The 21,619-nt window shown below is 37.4% G+C and overlaps 3 protein-coding genes across 5 annotated transcripts in view; 2 read left to right on the plus strand and 1 right to left on the minus strand.

Moving 5' to 3' along the window:
- Positions 1-1,595, plus strand: part of LOC139958596 (integrin beta-1-like) — a 34,328-nt gene extending 32,733 nt beyond the window's left edge. For 2 of the 3 annotated variants that reach the window (XM_071955766.1, XM_071955767.1), the window contains one exon: positions 1,308-1,595. In XM_071955766.1, the coding sequence (XP_071811867.1) occupies positions 1,308-1,394 (87 nt within the window). In that variant the 3' untranslated portion in view covers positions 1,395-1,595. The remainder of the gene's footprint in view (positions 1-1,307) is intronic. The other variant, XM_071955768.1, reaches the window with a different exon arrangement.
- Positions 1-21,619, plus strand: part of LOC139958594 (rap guanine nucleotide exchange factor 4-like) — a 260,592-nt gene that overhangs the window by 34,143 nt on the left and 204,830 nt on the right. The gene's annotated exons all lie outside the window — the stretch shown is intronic.
- LOC139958597 (integrin beta-1-A-like) overlaps positions 8,681-21,619 on the minus strand; it is a 38,223-nt gene continuing 25,284 nt past the window's right edge. The window contains exons 12-24 of the mRNA XM_071955770.1: positions 21,158-21,253; positions 20,716-20,805; positions 19,974-20,164; positions 19,448-19,532; positions 18,456-18,604; positions 17,925-17,997; positions 17,309-17,390; positions 16,584-16,711; positions 15,820-15,912; positions 15,315-15,447; positions 14,444-14,560; positions 13,701-13,891; positions 8,681-11,755 (exon numbers count right to left, since the gene is read on the minus strand). Of these exons, the coding sequence (XP_071811871.1) occupies positions 11,693-11,755; positions 13,701-13,891; positions 14,444-14,560; positions 15,315-15,447; positions 15,820-15,912; positions 16,584-16,711; positions 17,309-17,390; positions 17,925-17,997; positions 18,456-18,604; positions 19,448-19,532; positions 19,974-20,164; positions 20,716-20,805; positions 21,158-21,253 (1,491 nt within the window). The 3' untranslated portion in view covers positions 8,681-11,692. The remainder of the gene's footprint in view (positions 11,756-13,700; positions 13,892-14,443; positions 14,561-15,314; positions 15,448-15,819; positions 15,913-16,583; positions 16,712-17,308; positions 17,391-17,924; positions 17,998-18,455; positions 18,605-19,447; positions 19,533-19,973; positions 20,165-20,715; positions 20,806-21,157; positions 21,254-21,619) is intronic.

A 21,619-nucleotide genomic window follows, 5' to 3' on the forward strand; every position in this document is an offset into this window, starting at 1 on the left:
GTTGCCTTTCATAATCTCCAAATTATTTCTAGATACTAAGAAATGTTAACCTCATTAAAACAATTCAATGATTCAGTGAGGAAAAATACTTTGATATTGGCAGTAAATTACTGGTTGAAGTTAGTTGGAGCAGCAGTGACCTTTATTTGATTTTTTTAGCAAATTTGGGACCAACGCTATGACAGTTAAAAGCCAGTCTTAACTTTGAGGGCATATATTTTTTTTATGGGTGTCTAAAATTCTGGGAGGGGGGGGGGGGTCGGGAGGGGGAGGGCGATATTTCGGAGGAGGCAGGAGGGTGTGAGTTTATCGGTACTTACAAAAATAAGGTGCTGTCAATGTTATGCTGGCATACAAATACACACATTTCACGTTTGGTGCCTGGAATGGTAAAACCATATTCAGTAAAGCAGACCCTATATTAAACATCGTGTCTATAACGTTACCTATCTCTCATAGTATCATGTATGTTTTATATTGGAATGAAAATGGACATGTCTTAGAAATCACGTGATTAACACAATTGTTATTCTTTTATGTTTAGCTTGCGCACAAATTGTGTAATCACGTATAATTGCTTCAGCATGTATATGCATGCATCATTGCATGAATGTTAAAATAGAGTTCATTCACTGCAAATAATGTGAAACTTATGTTTGCATATAAAGCCTGTACGGGGTGTGGGAGGGGTGGGGGACTTACAACTGGATGCAAGTTCAGGGCTTTTGGTATCGGGCAGATTATGTATCTGAAGTAGTCCTAATACTGCACATGCACTATCTTAGTTACCAGGGGCGAATCCAGGACTTACAGGAGGGGTGTGGCCCTGAGGTGGCTTAAGCCGACTTCCGTGTCAAAGGGGGAGTGGGGGTATCTGGATTGCTCCCCATGGAAAAATACGAAAATTCTGACGGGAAATGGTGCATTCTGAGGCATACTTAGGCTACAAATTAGGTCTACATATAATTTATGGCTACACGGAAGGCTATGTTAAATAACTATACTTTTAATATATTGTGTGGTGTTGAAAATGAGACAAGGACTCGGGAAGGCGAATAGCGTTGGGTAGGGGTGTATGAGGCGTGAACAAAGGCGTATAGTTACATGGCTAGTATAGTTGTATGGATTTCTGGTCAACGTGTGAGAGATGACTTGTTTTTATTCTAAGAGCATCTCATATAAGTATTGCTGACTTCCGTGAACTGCATATGTATACATATTCACAATGTGAATCCGTTTTAAATTAGATGGTGTTTGTAACTGCCCAAACTCAGTATCTTATTATATATTCATGAATTTGCTTTCAGCCAGAGTCCACCAACCCTCTTTACAAGCCCTCGACGTCAACGGTACAGAACCCAGCGTACGGTAGGGGCAGTATGAAGACCTACTGATCACTGATCATGCGCAGTTCTCCTTCTGACTGATAAATGAAGACCCTTCATAATGAAGTGAAGGTTACCAATTTGTTTCCACTTCGATTTCAATTTTTCGAGAAATTTTACACAGATATTTTTTCTAATACTATTATCCAAACTCTATTGAAGGTTATATAATTTTTAAACCTCGTGTAAAAATATGACAATATGATGTCAGCTTGGTGCATTGTTCTTTTTTCTCAGTGCTTCTCAGTCTAACCGGCTCATTTATCCGGATAGCAGACGAAAATATGTATATATATATATATATATATATATATATATATATATATATATATATATATATATGTATATGTATATGTATGTATATATATATATATATATATATATACATACATATACATATACATATATATATATATATATATATATATATATATATATATATATATATATATATATATATATATATATATATATATATATATATATATATATATATATATATATATATATATATATGAAAACTTGGCAAAGCTGACGACGCTATATTTAAACACATCGTGTTATAGATTTACTTTCAAAAGCTTTCATAATGATCATTATTGCTGGTAATTGAGGACAACAAGCAGAGACAGAAATGTCCATTTTCGTTTTCATCCAACCACATATGACTCGGTCGGTCTTTATCTTTCTCGTATTTTCTGTCATAATAGCCACCCCTTGAAATAAGAGCTAGCAGTGTTTTCGTTTCAAGATCATCTATGGGACCGTGCGTGTGAAAGTGTGTTTGTGGCGTAAACCCATGAAGTGCTTTGAGTAGAAGACAAAAATTATGATAACATTATAGTTAAACAGCTTATTAGTCAAATAGGGAAAATAATCACTTTCATTTCGTAGCAGTCGCTGTGACTATAACCTTTTAACCAAGTTCGTTTAACGATAGAAAAATGTAAGCCAACTAGAAAGCAGAATATTGTCACAAACTTACATCCTAGAACGATCAAGCTGTAACATGAAATATAATAAACCATGATAGCGGATTCGTATTAGCAAAAATTGTACATAAAAAAAGGAAGATAATGTTATTAACAAGGACGTGCTTAGGTTAGGAGACTTTTGATAGTCTTAAATTAAAATACAGAGAAGTTTTTACAACATATGAAGCCTTAACAACCAAAAATCCAGTATGCTTTTCAGTCTCCTATTGAAATCCAGTTGCTAAATGTTGTCGGTGAGGAAGGCGGATTTTCTTTTCTTTTTTACTAAAATAAAACTGTAAATATAAGTATTGAAAATACGAGAAAACAATTGTATTTAAATTTGGCCAATCACAAACGCAAAAGCAGTAGGCACGCGTATTATATATGGTAGTTTAAGGGCCCTAACTACGCTTAATACTTATCATTGAAAGAAGTATACTTATCGGTGTTTACAAAAATGTGGCTGAACTTTTCCCCAATTTTTTGTTAAAGATTTGTTAAAAATGTCATAATCATACATCATATGCCTAATGAAATATATGTTTTGTAAACAGAAGGTTGGAAATGACCTCATGAACAAAGTGTCACCAGTTTAGCCTTGCAAAAAGAAGTAATCGCTTCTGTCTGGTTAAAAGACTGCTACTTAACTTTAGACTATAATATCCATGGAACGCCAAAAGGATCGACGCGGGTATGATGATATGGAAGATAATGTCGATGATGTAAACACAAATTGGACTGATGTAGTACTATCAATAGAATGGGTGTATAGGAGATGCTAAGATGTTTCGATGAGATATATGGTGGCGGGAGAGGTGAGGATAGAGTTTGGGTCATTTTACTGCTTCTTGAGGTGCAGTAGGGCAAAATAATATGATCTTTTGTGTTAATGAAGTTGAGATCACATCTTGGAATGGGCCTAGGGATCCATTTTGTTCATTGTTTTAATCTGTAAACCATTGATGTAGAATGAAATTTCTGTTCATTTTCTTTTGCTTAAAATTATTCCATGTCTTTTCACATTTATAAAAAGAAAAAAAAGAAGTTAAAAACGCTAAGTTTTTGTTTTAAATAAGTACAATTTGTAACGTCATCTATATCGAATTTGAAAATGCAATATTTCATATAAATTGGAAATTAAGAAATTAAATATTACAACAACTAAACAAGAAACATATATTTAAAACGTCTTGACATCTTATTTTAATTACGAGGCAGGGGTGTAATTGTCGAACCCATACTGCTCTCGGCACCACCCATTTAACGTCTCCATCCGACGAATGAGAATATACTAGAGCACCAATGGTGCAGAAGCTCATGCCTTTTCGAGCTTAAAAATGTAGGGCCCACAAAAATTTATGGCCCACCAAATTTCAGGCCATTTTTCAGATTCCACCAATTTTGGGCCCATGAGGGATAACCCCCCCCCCTCCCTCCGTTAGCAGAATCCTGGCTACACCACTGGCTATAATTCCTATTTTCCCCCTTTAAATCCTATTTTCCCCACTCTCTCAAACAATACCACTGACCTACCCTATTAAACTTTCTCCCCTCTACCTGAGCAGACCTGAAGCACTCCTTGCCAAAATTTTGGCTGGCTGACTACATACCTCAGGCTCAAAGACTTCTAAGAAGCGGCAAGTGCTGATTGGCTATTGGGCTCTCATGCTTACAGTTCAACAGTTAATAACAACTCCCAGTCCTGCTTTAATTCCACTAACAGCCTCTGCATAGCTTAACCACAAATGTAAACAAACACTGCAGAGACTGGGAGACAAATTAAAGGAGCTTTGGCAAAAGGTGAAGGCTCAGATTTTTTTAAACAATGGGGATTAATTGTAATTAATTAACTTTTGACCAAAAATTATTAGACATCACCTTATTCATACACAATCCAACAATCATCAGTTCAACTTTGAATATGATCCATCAAAATCTTGAGGGGATTGAGATATTTGAAAATATTACAAAGAATGACCCCCCGATGACCCCCTAAATGACATTTGACCTCAATTTTCTGAACACCCCTCGTAACTCTCATCCTGAGGAACGTTGTGACCAAGTTTCATATAACTGGCCATACACTGTACGAACAGGAGCAATTTGAAAATATAGGGCCGCGGCCCGGGCCACAAAAGACCCCTAGTTGATCTTTGATCTCAAATTCATGAACACCCTGAAGGTAAAACTTCCATAGTACTATCGTGACAAACCCTCAACATTGTACCATGGAATCTGTAGGAGAAGAAGCATTTTGCGTATTTCCACAAAATGGCCCATTACGGCCCACAGGTGACCTTTGACCCCAAATTTCGGACCATCTCTGATGGACATGTACCTAATGGTCCTTGTGTCCAAGTTTCATGAAATTCCATCAAACACTGTGCGAGTGGGAGCGGTTTTACCAATTGTTGACGGATAGAGTGATAGAGTGATAGAATGATAGAGTGATAGACGCCGCACTGTAACAATAGCTCACACCAGCATGCTGGAATGAGCTAACAATACAGCACGAGACCAATTCCTCTAAGGAAGAAGAGGTCACATCCATTCATTATGATTGGGGCTCAACCATGGTGAACAAATTGGTTTCGAAATCAGTAACAATGTAACACCAAATCCCAGTTCCCAATTCAAAATCCAGAAGCTCGTAATCCATAAGAACACTAGATAGGTCAAGAGAATCTGGTTTCTGGTGGGTTTTTAACCGGGAACCTAATGGCGGGAACTCTACCGCTAAAAACCATCTCCGTAAATGGAACATTTCACACACAAAAAATATATAAATATATAAATAAATGTATAAATCACACGCGGTGACATAATCCATCTCGACCAATGGGATGAAAAGGAGCCGTAATTATCCTCAACGATTAATGAAAATAATCATCAACAAAGTAAGGCTAGGCTACATACATCTGCTATTAGAGAGTGTGTTAGGTTAAAACCGAAAGCGTTGACATTTGTTTAGAAAGTAAACATGTTTCTGCACGGTTGTAAGCAGCTCCTCTGACGTTAGCTCAACAAACTAAAAGACTTATTCCTATACATAAGGATATTTTAATTCAGTTTTGTTTCGATCACGTATCATTTAAACAACAGCAGTTTATAGGAACAGGAAATAACAGGAAATAATGTCAGAATGAATCATTGTAGACTTGACCAGTAGGTCACTTCCTGGTTGAATACATGAGTTAGAAAGATGGACACACGAAAGAAAAACACACCCACATGTCAAGAAAGAAAGCATTTGTTTTTTCAATAAACATTTTAGAAATAAATACAAAGTTAAGTTTGATGTCTTAAAGAAATAAACGAAAGTTTGACTTTCAAGAAATGCAAATGCCGGTACTGAAAGAGGATGTACAACACAATTACGATAACATGTACACTGTTTTAGCCTGCCTAGTAGTATTGTTACCTCTCGGCTATACAATGTATTAAATGTAAGGTATAGAGCAAGTTAAGGTAATTGTCGATGACTAAAGAGTTTCGTGTATGTGTTCTTCAAACAAACAAAACAATTCAATAATTTTATGGTTTCATAAAATTTCAGTCTATAAACACTATAAAGACACTTAATTTATAGCCTAGCATATAGAAATCGAAGTGATGTGACTAGCTAGCAGGCTCCTGAAACCATTTGTACTATACTAATCATAACCCTGGATAATTAATCAAGTACCAATTGTACACACTACAGTTATCTTATTCCTCTTACATTGTCTGAAATATCTAGATGGAATGCCAACATGTTACTCCATACACGAGGATCAATGTAAGAACCTTACTGTGAAAACCCAAATGGAACATAATTTGACACGCCTGGTACTTTAAAACGTTCCAATTCCACCCCCCCCCCCCCCCAAACAGGTTTGTAATTACGGAGTTTTCTGCCTATCAGATTTCGCGTGAAGTCAAATGAGTTTAATGTGTGCCCATAATATGGGTCAATGAACACTCCAAGAAGGGATCTTCCAGACATGCATTGCTGCATTCACCCTATATGGTAGCATACGCCCATTAAAAGCCCCATTGACTTACACACCAAATCACAAAAGTAATGTGGTCTCTAAGTCTAGATAGAAGTTTTCACTAGCTAAACGCTACCCATCACCGGATAGCTGACAAGTTGGCCTTTCATGGCACCATCAATTTTCCGTACCATGACCATGTAGATTTTTTGCTATCCGAGCCGGAAGTTTTCGTCACTTGTAAACAAACCTCTTCACTCAGTGGTAAACAAATTTCCTACGCTGCTCCCGGGAGGCCTAAAGGGGTCTAAAATTGCCTCAATTGACCCAATTTTCTCACCACATGTACTTCCATTCATGCTCTTCAACATGCAAGCCACAAAAAGCTAGATTATGATTGATAACAGGTCACAAAAGATGTTCTCCCGCTGCTTTTTGGCACTTTTCCTGAGAAAGGAGAACAATCGAGCGGATTGATATGGACTCCAATAGGAGTATGCCACCATATAGATCTAACGTACGGCGACACTAAAACCAAAAACCAACAATTATATAAACCTGTCTGGTTTTGGTGCTCACTAAAATAAGACTGAATAAGGCTGTTGGTCTTAACTTGGAAAAGAAGTAAAAAAAAAGTTTTTTTTTCAATTGGACGTTAAGCTGAAGTGTATACATTTACAGAAGTGAATAAATGACTTGCTGCCATATGGGACTACAACAAAGGCTGTGCCTCACGGTTTTCTTTTTACAATTTGTGCAGGCATCCTTTTTTTTCAAGTCCTAAATAGGCTGATTGAGAGTTCCGTTATACGATGTAAACGTACCGACTTTCAACTTTAACTGGGTAACATGACATTATTTGCAGGCCTGACGAGGTAGGATCGAAGCCCGTATTAAACATGAAGATTGCTATAAGGGTCCACAGTGAAATTATTATTCTCGGGGCCCGACCGTGTACGCCCTGCGACACCATACCATATTTGTACATATATAAGAAAGAACTCTGTAGAAACTTAATTCATGTACAGCTTTATTGAGTTACAAAATGTTCACATAAGAATATTTAATAGTTATGATAATAATACAAAAATAGATCAACTAGGAACTGTATAATTATTCGCTAACGCTACACACACCTCCATGTTAATGTAAGAATTAAAATTGGTTATGTTAACTTTTATTGTCAAACTAGTAATTTGAATAAGATTGAAAAATTCACTATTGTCTTGTCTTAACATGTAATCTAATTCGAATTAACGCGAATTTCTAAGTAATCAACCCTTTTTTTTTTATCCGTAAGAGAATCCTTGCTAAATCCGTTCAGTCCAACTGCCTTAAACCACTCAAATGAATTTGTCATGACCCAAAAGCAAATTTCTAAAAGAGTTCTGTGTTTTCTTCATAAACCATGTTTATTGCTCATTGACAAATCTTACAAATCTATTAGACTAAGTCCTTTTTTGAGGCAAGCAGACAGTTTTCATTATAGCAAGATTTTGAATATAATCAAATTTACCTTATTTATCATGCAAATGAAGTACATATATTTATATATATATTGCTATTTTACTTTGAAATTAGTATTTCACAAATTCATCTCATTTAGCATATTAGATCATAAATAGATCGGCCTGTTTATTCAATATGTATTTCAACAGTTTATACATAAATTGGTTATGACAGGATTTGAAATATGACTTTCAACGCAAGCTGAATCCCCTCCCCCCTTTCCAATTCATTGAAGACCGACGGCTTCCGCTTGAATCAGTGCATCATACGTTTCTATATAAACTGCAGTTGATTTTGTTTCAGAAAAGAAAGTTCATATCTCAAATTTATACCAAAGACATCTCAATTTCAAAGTTGTTTGGTTGTACCATCAGTCACAAAATCCTACGTCTACTTCTCAGCAGCAACACAAAAGCAAAACTACGTGAAGGCTTTTTTTCACGGAATGTAATGGTTTTTATCCGACTACAAAGAAACTCATTCATTTGGAAGGAACTTTGACGAAATAACGTTTTGTTCCTCCTCGAAATTATACGTAGCCAAAACAACATGTAACGACATCGTGAAACTGATGTATAAGGTTTCCCGTGGATCTATATATGCTGGTATTTGTCAATCAGAGTTAAATTATCTATCGTTGCAAAGTTGCACTGTACTAAGTATACGTGGCCGATCATAACTTCAAAATGGCGGATTCATTTGTTTTGGGTATAACCTTTGCCCCTATAATTTGACACCCTCATTAATATTGAATAAAAAAAAATGTATCGAAATGTTCGTTTTAGAAAAATTACACAGCTGATAGAACATTTAATGGAAGAAGTTTTTATTTCAAAATATATATTTCTTCTAAAATCGTCCTATATTCGAAAATATGTCAAACTGACTTTTTACCTGCAGCATGGGATTGTGCATAATATGCTCTTTTAATTAGATTATTGAGGAAACCCTTTCCGATATCTAGAAGTGTATTGCTTTGTACGGTGTGTCTTCTTTCTGGTATATAGACTTAATTGTGCTCTGAAGTACACGGAATAAGTACTAACTCATGGTTCATAAAGAGAACTTTTACAGTAAAAATTGAGAAAAGCAATATTGACAGAATTATTGACATATGGAGAATGGCCAAACAAGACAATCGGACGCGGATCCTACCACCCCCCCTCCCACCCCATACACAAACATTAAAGGTAGTTATTAGAGCTAATAACTTTGAATAACAATTCAAATTGTAAGTGTGCCTCAAAAACCATATTTCACGTTACAACTTTATGATTTTTTTTTTTCTGATCTGACCAACCTTGTTTGATTTAGCTTCATGTCGTTTTTAAACTTCATTGTCTCTTTAAATTCAGCACAGACTAACAAGAAATTAGAATTTAAAAAAAAACGCATTTTAAATAACCGTATAATATTTTTAACTTTCCCAATGATTTAAGAAGTCAATTCGTCAAGAAGACAATTAATATAGGAACAATGAAAGCACTAATTAAAAGCATTACGTTTAGATATATACATCAATATATAAGATGGACTGCATGACCTCTCTCTATCTACTGACACTTTGTTAAATTAACTATTGCGTAATGACTCATCTACATAGAATGTATGAATATTCAAAATTAACTATTACGTAATGACTCATCTACATAGAATGTATGAATATTCAAAATTAACTATTACGTAATGACTCATCTACATAAAAGGTATGAATATTCAACTTTAAGGATAAGATGATGTACACTGAGCAAATCTTATTACCAAACACACTTTCGGTATATATGGAATGTATACAAGATGCCATGTTTTTTGTATAGCAAGACATATAAACAATTGTGATAATGGAGAACAGCACACAAACATACATGCATTAGTTAATAAGGGATACGCTGAGTGCATGAGTATGATTTTAACTGAGTAGGCAAGTGGGGTTGAAGGCATCATTAACATGCAAACAACGGTGTTTTTGGTTATGTCTATCTATCCTGCATTAACAAGCACTCAAGCTAGGATCCAGACCACTCTATAGCATACACGAGTTTGCGCATCAAAGTCCCTTTGCATCACGCACACATCAGGCATCCGGGCCATTTTGTGTCATGCTAAAGGTATGCTGAAGAATGCATTCTCCTCAAATGATGCAAGGGGACTGGGGCTGAGAGCGGATCAGTCGTTTGGTAGTTTGGTTTTCGTGCCCAGGTTCTTTCCTGGGTGACTTTTTCTTAAAAAGTATTCTCCTCAAATTCTTCACATCTGTGCCACTGTATTATACACACGTCTGCGTTGTATATCATGCACAGGTATATATGCGCATGCAGGCTAGTTCCCATCATGCATGTACAAGTTTGCGAATCCATACTGTTTGAACTATATTGTCTGCGGTATATTGATGAGGATCGCCCCTTACATAGCACAATCAATGGACACGGTTAATGTACAAGACGTCGTGCTTCTTCCATCGAAACATCCCAGGTAAAACGTGGGCCGGGGTTATGTATAGATATATGGAAGACTACCCCCGATGGATTTATATAAAGAAAATATATAACAAGAATAAGACCAGTGCTTCCACCAAGATAATTCAAAATTCGATCTTTTTAGGCACATGTGTTTCTTTCTTTCTTTTGTGGTCTGGACCTATACCGTCATATACAACGTTTACAGTAATAATCCCAGATACTATAATGGCTAAAACAACTAGGATAACTTCAGCCTTCCCAGGATGACTACTTTTATTCGACTTGATATAATTAATGATTTGCTATGATACAAAATTAACTTTAATTAAATGACGTTAATACTGAAAACAATTTAAGGTGTCAAATGTGTAAATTCTTCATATAAATGGAGAGCACGTATATAGTTTGCATGGTATATGGTATGAGAACTCGTGCACATATTATATACTCCCAAATCCCGCTTCCTTCTCCCCTCCCTATCCTTCCCTTCCCTCTCCTGGCATACATATTGTCCTCCATTCTCAAACAAAATACAGATAGCAGCACAAACATTGGAACGTTACATCAGATACGTTTGTGCAACCTCTACAAATACAGCCTACATCTAAAACATATAGTAAGACTAACGTATCAACTGGTATAGCCTATCTACTGATCTACTTACCATGTTACAGGCAAGAACGGCATATTGGGCAAGGTTTGACCGTTATCTATAAACCACTTTTTATACCTTTACATTCCCTTATAAGTATCCACCTCCAAGGTATTCACATGGATGCTTTAAAACGTACCCTTTTTTATATACGTCATTGATAAGGACAGCCAATTGGGACAATAATCTTGCAATATCACAAACACCACTCTGTACTCGTAGTGACAGTATATGAACAGTTTCTAACCTTTATCTGAGAGAAACATGCATATCCATACTGCTAGTACTGTTAGTATGAACGCACAGAAGCATGATATGGCAAGTACAGTTTATAAGCTAATAATGGTCCCAAATAGGTACCTCATTAATATTCATGAATCATGTATGATTTTATTTATTATTGGCAAGTTTAAGTAAAAAGGCACTGTCCTTATACAGCTTTATACATATAGCTAGGTCAAAAAACTGTTCAAATATTGCTTCATGTGTGAGCTATTTAAACGCTCATGTCAAACTTCATTTACTATCTGGTTGAAGTTTTTGCCGAAAAAGTGGCAAAATTTTTACCCATGCAAACATGGTTAAAATAAATTTCTAGTGTCTTCTTCCGCCACCGTAATTCATCTGCTCTTTTACTTTCAGCTTATTATTTTGAAGAGGTTATTACTTCTACTTTTACTTTTGTTCATTCTTGTTTTCCTTTGGTTGTTCTGCTAGTCTTCGTTATTCATCAGCTTCATTTGTTGTACATCGGATTTTTAAAAGTAGATATATTAGATTTGTAAATTGGATTTTGTTCCTGCGAAAAAAGAAAATAAACTTTAAAACTAACACGATATTTTTTTTAAACTGTATGAAAAGTCTTGTAATCTTTAAGGCCCAGCCACATCTCACCGGATTGCACGAACGGACAAGAGTACGCGCGAAAAACAGTCATCCGGTTATTTCCGTTGGCAAAAGTTGTCGCGCATGCATCTGGGGTTTGCAACGTACCGGACGTTCAACGGTGAAAACGGATTACAAACGTACGAGGGACGGACAGCAACGGACGAACAACGGAATAACAACGAACGAACTAACGAACACCAACGGCTATAGTAACGAATTTACAACGGACTATTAACGGATAAAGCACATACAAAACGTAGGAGTACCGGAAAAGTAACGGACATACCGGACTAGCAACGGGGAAGAAACGGTCTAAAACCTGGGCCTCCGGAGTGCCTCGAAATCAGGGGGCATCCTCATGAAGTTGATGGAAGATTTTGGTCTTCCATTCGCAGCTCCTGCATTAGTTGGTCATAAAGACCACACTGCCGTCTTCTCTGTGAACCTAGCAAGGCCCTAGACAAGCATTTACGCCGAGCACGTCTCTTCCTTCTCTTCTTGACTTGTTCAGTGGTCTTGATGTTGGCTTCAATGATAAGCATCTGTGCTTGTAAAGCTGGCACCGTGGTCTGAAGCTTGAATCTTTCTGAAGGGTCCATGATGTAGGTGTTGACGGTAGAGGTTATAGGAGCAGAATGAGGCGTGGGACGCTTGGAGTGGACAAGGTGGAGGTACGCTGCATCTCCGTTCTATGTCCGTCTGTTATACTTTCCTGGCCTGAGTTCTTCCGTTTCTTCCGTGTAACGTCCGTTACCAATCTGTTCATTGTCAGTTCTATATTCTTTTGCATTTCCGTTATTTCTACGTTAGCGTCCGTCGAATATACGGTATAGGTACTGTACTTCTACGTTTCATCCGTTCTTTGTCCGTTAATGAACCGGTGAGCAATAGCAATAACCAGAGACGAACGGAGAAATACAGTATGCCAAACGCATACAGAACGAACAAAACGCATGAGAAACTGATAAAACGGAAGCTTAACGGATTAGTAACGAATAAATAACGGAGACATTTTTCGGTGGATGTCCGTTCCAAGTTTTGTGCATGTTCAAAATCGACACCGGACAAACCGGAATCTCCCGGTAATGAAACGTAGACGGACGGAGGAGAACCGCATACTAAACGGATACTAACGTACATCAACGGAGTGCCATTTTTTGTCTTCGTTCCCTCTCCGTTATTGCAATCCGGTGAGATGTGACTGGGCTTTTAAAGGTTTACTATTGAACTCTAAATATGATGATATGAACATAAACATTTTTCCTTTTTTTTTCTTTCTTTTATACTATTTTGTACAAAATTATCAAGTTTCAGTGTTGATATGGAATTTCTGAAAAAGCCTGAATATAAGCTTTGGAATCTGAGTGCTAGAAATAACAGTGAGATGCTTTTAGGTTATGGAGAGGGAAGGGATAGGCGATTTAGATCAGTCTCCACCCTTAGTTTACCACCAAATTCCTCTACAATGCAGTCAGCATTAAAAATGCCAATTTTGTCAATTGCATATGATATGGCTCCATTGCATTACGAAAGTCTCCCACTCCCCCAGGCTCCACCCCCCCCTCCAACCTCTCCAATAGGGCCAGCTTCTGGGCCACCGTTGACCAAATTTGCAGTGCGAGTTCATCAGCATGAATACGTGATAGAACTTAACCCCCCACCCTGTCCCGTCCCCTACGGTATGAATTAAAGGCCATGCGCACTAGTGTACACTATATTGTATAAATGTCACTTGTACTTTCATTACATTGAGTATAAGTAAGGGTACACACAATCATGCAAGAGCCTTGCGATTAAGGGAGAACGGACTTACTACAAGTCGTTGACTCCTATATATAGCATATTATATTCCTTACCTTCTCCCAGTTAGCATCTTGTTGATCTTTCACCCACTGAGCGTACTCCTTGCGATCTTGTATGTAAGTCCAAAGTCGGTATATTAACGCCAGTACGACACCAATCAGCACTATACTCAACACGATACCGCCAATTAGAATCAACAGATTCTGGCCTTCAATTAAACTACCGGTCATAGATCTTGCACATACTGTAAGTATAGACGAATAGTGATATGTTATTATTATTAATGACAATGATGAATGATAATGACGATATAATAAATTGTCGGTATTGTTTGACCAGTTGTACTGAGGGTGATAGTGCGAATTAGTTATCATCTGCATCCCGCGGGTGTATGGGGGGGGGAGGAAAGAAGGAGATACCCTTACTGAATAGACAATTTCCAGTGCGTGTTAATTCTCATACGCCACTCCGTGCATGCGTCTATGCCCAACACAATATTTAAACAGGTTTTTACTACCATTATGTATTTGACAAAAAAATATCATTCTTAACGGCTCACCGTTTGTGCTTGAATATTCATAGTGACGTATAAATAACGTTAAAATCGAAGGAAACCCTACTTGTCTTAAATAGTCCCTCATTGCATATGCCATATGACCACCAAGATGGGACAAGTTTTATTCTACATTCATGTATTTCTGCAAGATTATATGAATATATATATTAATATTTATATGAAATATTTTATAATGATTATCGAAAATATGACGCAATATTTGCATTTTTCTATACTAACTTGGAATTTTTTCGTAGAATATTGTGATCTTCTGTCTATCATCAGATGTTTGATATGCAAAATTAATCGAACAGTTGTCAGTGTCATCCACAAAGGAACAATTCTTTGAATTTTCGACTGTGGAAGTAAGAAAAAAGAGAAATGAAAAAAATGAAACACTATATAGTTAATGCAGGAACCTAACTCTATATATTACACATTCTTATACTAACGCTGCAGTCCAAGTGTATTACAAAGATCAAAATGATAGTGTAAGGGGAACAACCACAGGCGTTAGGTGTGGGGTCATATGCATGGAGTCGTATCTTTGACGCAAGTGTGAGAACGGGGTTGTCAACGACTTCATGCCGTCATAACTCTCGACACAGCGCTCATGCAGTGTGACCTAATAGGTTCAGATACCTGAGGCACTCGCTAAATGTTACAGAACAATCACAATTTGGCTGAAGTGTGTTTCACTTGGGAAGGTTGAGGGAAAGGAAGGGGAAATGAAGAGAGAAGCATAGGCGTAGGAGGCGGGGGGGGGGGCTGAGGGCTGCAGCCTCCAACCAAATATTTTGGTGAAAATTCGGGCAATATGCTCAGAATTTTTCGGGCACCTACTGAAAAGAAAATGTGCAATGTGTTTTTCAATGGTTTAAGTTATATTATTATCATCATTATTAGTGTAACGACTCCCCGAAAAATTCTAAAAAATGTTGGTTATATTTTTCGGGCAAGTCGTTACAGTCCCCCCCCCCCCCCCCAAATCAAATTGGGCTCCTATGCCTATGGAGAGAACGGATGGATAAGGTATAGAATGGTAGGGCGGGAGACCATGACTTTGATATGATGTTCCCCTGTGGTATTTTACGGTCCTTTCATTACTTACCGTAAGGTAGTGTTTCTACCTCCTGTATTTCAATGAGGCACATATCACACTGCTCTTTGGTTAGTCTACCGGCATTAAATGCTTTACACTGTAGACAAGCTTGATGAAAGAAACACTGGTCTTCACTACAAGTCTGTAAGGATACAAAAACAATGAACATAATATTACAGTTTGGAATCAACCATGTTTGCCAATCAGGTCCAACCGGTGCCGTGAACAGAATTTCAGAGGTTGGAGGAGAAGGGAAGCGCAGGGGAATTGTAAAATGCACCCGCCGACTGATTTAACTTGGGGCTGAACATATATTGAAGGGCTGGATGGGAATAAAAATGTTGATAAAGCAGGGATGTGGCCCTCGGGTCGTCTAAGCCGACCAGGGTCCTCCGCCATTAAATAAGTAAAACAAATATGTCAAATGGTGCATTCTGGAGGAAAGGGGGGGGTGGACACTAGCAGTCTTGTAAATTCATCATATTTCATAAAATAATCTTCAGTAAAGTCTTACCGCACATTCATCGCATCGAGCACCCTGGAATCTCGAGTTAGGATCGCACCTGCACTCCCCACACGTACAGTTACCCAGAGCATTACATATCAACTGAAATTGACAAAACACACAAAGAGACTTTCAAAGATAACATGGTACGTATGATAGTAATACAAACACTATTTATACTGGCAATTAGAATATATTTAAAACCTGAAATACACTGGCACACTATTTACTAGATATATAAATATATATATATATATATATATATATATATATATATATATATATATATATATTAATTAAAAGACTTCGAGACATCCAGCAGTGTTTATTGATACAATGTCACAATGTCAAGCTGTGGGAAATGAAGTGATGAAATGTCATATCAGTAGAGATATATTTAGATACTAGGCCTATGTAACGTTAGCTGCCACATATTTTACACGTCTTATGTTATGGAATACATTAAAACATTTACAACATGTATTGGTACTGTTAAATTGATATTCTCGCCCATTCATGCCTAAACTCCCCCCTCACCCCCACCCCATCCCTCTATCGCTCTCAAAAAGGGTAGGTTAAAACTTTAATAATAAGCCATTTGTATACGTATTACAGCTTTAAGAACCTAGAACCGAGAATTACAACCCAATACATCCACACTAGGCTTTGAAAACATGTTAGCATTTCCTTTACAATACAAATTGGACGTGGGAAATATTCTTTATAATGTTCAACACTATTTAATACAAAGCAAAATCATGTTTTCTCTTTACCCCGTTGTTTGCTCGACAGCTATCTTGGCGGGTCGGACAATCACAGGCCAGTCCTTGGAAACCAGCGCGACATTTACAAGCACTTTGGCGGGTTTTCGTATCGCAAACACAGTCACCTCTCTCTGGACCTGTGATAAATTTTGTAAGTTGAATAAAATGAAAGGAAGAAAGGCCCATGACATTTGCTAAATTTGTTCATTTGATCACGTGATCATTGTTTTTATAGTAAAATGCATCAAACATGCATATTTGGAAAGGTTGTTATAGGGACATCGACTTTTAGGGAAGTCATTTCAAACACGAAATAAACTTAAAAACTAATTAGATGGGCAACGTGTTGTCAATTACTACCATACCCTGCTACAACGAGTTGTAATTTTGGAACCAGAGTTGTGAGTGGGGTGCGTTGTTAGTGAAAGATCACGCCAGGTAATTTCAAATTTGTGTCGTCCACTTTGAATGACGTTGAAAAGATTTTTCCATAGCCCTCCACCCCCCCCCCCCCCCCCCATATATATCATATCCCTCTTCCCATGTGCAGAAATACCTCACACGAACTTGAAGTGTTTCCACACAGCACCTTTACAGACGAGGGTAACACTAAAATACTTTTCTATTATAAAAATAGCAAATAACTGCACCGCGTGCTTGAAATATCTTTCACAACAATGATCATTTTGGGCTCTTGAAAAAACCCTAATATATGAATCAAAAAGGACAAGTACCTCCACATAGCTCTCCTTTGTACCTAGCACATGAGAAATTATCGCATTCGCAGTAGGTACCCGAAATGACTTCTCTAGGGTCCTATAGGGATAAAACAAAGAGAAGATGATATATATATATCTCCTTTATATAATCCTCCAAGTATACATATAGGCAGTCTAGCTTTATATACGATCCGAAACAGGGTCACGTATATGATTCATTCTTGAAAGGATTTATAGACAACAGTGATGTAAAGAGTATATCAAATTTATCAGAAATGAAAGGGTTCTTGCGTTTGAGTTTTGTCAGGTTTCAACCATTCGTATGACGCAATACCAGTTTCTTTGTAAACAGCTATCATATCGGTAAAAGTACATAACGCTTGTGTAAATGGGTAACTGGTATCGTAGGAGTTATACTCCGCCCCACCGCCCCCACCCCAATCCACCCGCAGCCCGCGCCAAAATAATACACAATCAGTGACCAATGACGTATGCTGTACCACCCCTATTATCAACCCCATACACTATACAAACCCATATATACCATCAATCCGACATTAGTTTGGGCTACTATCATTTTAAGTAGATTGCACACATAGCGTTAGAGTGTACGTAGATGTATAATACTTACTGGTCGTGTATTACAGACGCATTCACCACATACACATTCCCCGCGTCCAAAGCAGACATGAGTAGCGTTGGCTCTGTAAGTATAGGTAAAAGGAAAGAGAGGTCGTTTCCTGTTAAAGGAGTTACTGAACAAATGATACCATACTTCCTAAATAAATTTATCGCTGGAGAGTTTTAATTACAACCGTGCTTCCTCCTTATAACTTTGTATTATAATCGTTGTTTACATCATAACTCATAAAAAAATTTTACCGAAATTACAACAACAACAACAACAATATTAACCAAACTTAAGGTTATTCGATTAAACACTTGATTCAAGTCAAAGTACAATTAATAATAATCAGCAGTTTTTTTTTAAATATATTTCTTTTATAATTTTACAAATTGATTTGCCTTACAAGATGTAAACCTATGAAAATCACTTTTGTCATTTCACAGTCATTGGTTAGTTTCTAGACTACACACATGACATATGTAGGCCTACTCTTCGATGGCGTGTTTCTGAAAAACGTAAAAACAGACAACTCACGGACGACAACCACTTTCATTCTCGTCTTCTTCATTTCCTATGACGTCACCGCTGCATTCGCATTTTTTGCCATATCGGCCGTCCTTGCACATACATTCACCACAGATAAGACTACCGTTACCAAAGGTACAGACATCGTCACCTTCAATCTGAGGAAAATTAAAACAAAGGTACAAAGAACATCCGTTATCTATATTAGTGACTCAAGCATACGAAGTAAGACAACGGCGACCATAATCAAGATAAATACATAAACACACATTTAAAGATTCAACTAAAGCCAGAAAACCAATCCTTGATACAAGAGAAAGAAAAAAGGTTGTTTATATCTAAATGCAAGAGAGAAAGCTACAACATGCTACTCAAAAGAGGGATAAGAAAAGTTTTATCAAAATCCATAACTTAACATAAGAGGGAAAATAACCAAAAGTGCCTATAAGAGGCAAACATAGAACATGGTAATAACAATTTAAATACCAAACTCCATCAGTTTATGAAAAACATTAAAACTTTGGTTTTTGGCTTGAGGTTTCCTTTCCTTTGAGGGCGGGAAAAGGGCTTTCTAGTTAATTTGACCACATTCGTTTTCCGTAAAGGAAAACAAACAAACATACAAAAGTAAAAATAGCAAAAGAATATGTGTAATTTGTTGCTTTTACAAATTTCCTCAAGTCATTCGTATCAACATGATGACATTTTAATCAAGAGAGTTCACTTATAAGTCCAGACTTGAAGTAATCCCGGTAAGTATAAATAATCAGAAAAAAAAGTGTTGAAGGTCATTTAAATGTCATTGAATGTCATATGCCACTGGAGATATACATTTCAATACAATTAACTCCTCAATTTACCCTTGCTTCAAACCTTATATATATATATATAGCGCATGTGAATGCCGACATTGTCCCTACCTTACCCTGCCCCATCCCGACCCCACCCATGTACTAGCCCTGTCATACATCTGTCCCTCCCCTCACAAAGAACCGACTTACCGCCACCTCCTCGCAGTCACATTCACAGATAACTTCTACCTCCACAGTTAAAGCTTCTTCGAATCCGATTGGCTGGATTTCAAATCTACAAATAAAAAGACGTAGAATAACTTTCTGTCCAAAAGTGTATCCCTGTTGGACCCTTTTCAGTGGAGGAATGCAGAAAACTCAAACTTTAGTCATTGACGAACCCCCAATTTGTTGAGACACGATCTGAGTCATTATTATACTATAATACGCATAACAGTGCTTCGTAAAAGATCAAGTATCACATACATGGTACGGTACTAATATATGGCAACATATGCATGCGTATGGAACGCGAAAAGAGTGTCGATAGGTACGACTTTTGTATATTACTAAAATACATGATATATCAGATTTTAGTTCAACAAAAAAGTACTCTATAGTTTCGACTTTCAGAAACGTCTCACAAACCCCCTGGCATGGACTCACGCACCCCTGGGGGGTCATGCACCCCAGTTAGGGAACCCCTGTTTTAGAGTATAATAGTAAGTAAACTCACGAAGTATTTTTTGAACCACCCAAGCAATCCCTCGCTGTAATTGCTACATCGAATTCGACCGTCTCGCCAAGACGGAGACCAGTACAGGTATTACCATCTTCAAATTCTCCTCCTTCAGCACATCGAGAAGAATAGCTCAAGTCCAGACCAGCTGGTGCCGTATCAACAATCTGGACTCTTTGCGTAATTTTCTGATGAAAGAGATTTAAAATCAAAGCGTTTCATGATTCCATATATATAGTCTTCAATTTCAAAGTAACCTCTATAAGGAAGAGTTATACGAAACCTCGACAATTGAGGTTTATAACTGAACGTACGTATATAGAAAGTAAAAAGGAAACCAAATAGTCCAGTTTCCGTTTCATAGGGGTTTTCCCCCTTCTCCCATGCATGCTAAACTATATTTCAAATTAAAGTTTTAAATATATTTCAGTATATATGTTGTATGCCTCAGCCATGTGACAGATATGCATTAATTAAAACTTGGTCCAATTTTGCTCATGACCCTCTGTCTGTGATACAAAGAGTTGATAAAGTTAATCCTCTCACAAAAAGTTTAAAGAGTTAAACAATTTAATATTTTGGAAAGTTTGTCCCTCGACGAAATGACACCATGTATGATGCCGATCATAATTATACACGCACACATAGCCATGAGGGGAAACGACCCCCCCCCCCCAAGGCCACACACACACACACGTCACAGTCTTATTATTTTTTTTGATAACTCATGTATACATACCTCATAGTTATTTTTAATGATATCAACAATGTTACTGGAGTCTCGAAGTAAAGTTCCTACATTTGAACCTTCGATCAGTTCCGTCAGATTCTGTAAAATTGAAAAAAAGGGAAAAAACCAAAACACATAATATTTATTTTCATACTGAACTGACGCATGGTAAGAACATTCGATGAGAAATCATTTCTTAAACGAAAGTGAATGGATTTTCAGTATCAGATTGAGAAAGGACTACTTATCTTCATATCCTCCTCCCCTCCCTCCCCACCAAACCCCCTCCCCCACCAAACCACCCTCCTCTCCCTACCAAACCACCCTCCCCTCCCCACCATACCACCCTCCCCTCCCCACCAAACCACCCTTCCCTCCCCACCAAACCCTCCCCTCCCACAAACCCCACTCGAATTATATCCAAACAATGAATGATCAGCGAGGGGCTCACCTGGTAGAGGTCGTGCTTGCTTTCCACAACTGCAAATATTGGAATGATATTATTCTCCCTCATCTTAGCGTTCAGTTGTCCAATCGATGGGTAATCCTGAAAACAAGAAAGAATCCAGCCAGATTGGATAACCAGCGGTTGATTCTTTAAAGTCCGCCAACCCTCTTGATTTAGACTTGACTTAGCCATACCCCCCTCCCCCCTCTCAACACACCGCATCCTTCAACTTCGAAATAAATTCCCCCTTCGGGCTACCTGTCACCCCCTCCGTCAACAGTTAAAATTTTCGGTGGTGTCGGAAAAGTTGCATATACTCTGTATCTCTTCATCAAAACATAGTAATATGCAGCGTATTTATCCATTTTATTTGACTTCAAATAATTTCAGTATGGTTTTGTGTACATCATGTTAATTACGTATAGTAAGCACCATTTTACATGCATGGGTGTTGAAACGAGTTTC

This window comes from Apostichopus japonicus, chromosome 18 (genome assembly GCF_037975245.1).
Source record: "Apostichopus japonicus isolate 1M-3 chromosome 18, ASM3797524v1, whole genome shotgun sequence".
NCBI classification, from domain to species: Eukaryota; Metazoa; Echinodermata; class Holothuroidea; order Aspidochirotida; family Stichopodidae; genus Apostichopus; species Apostichopus japonicus.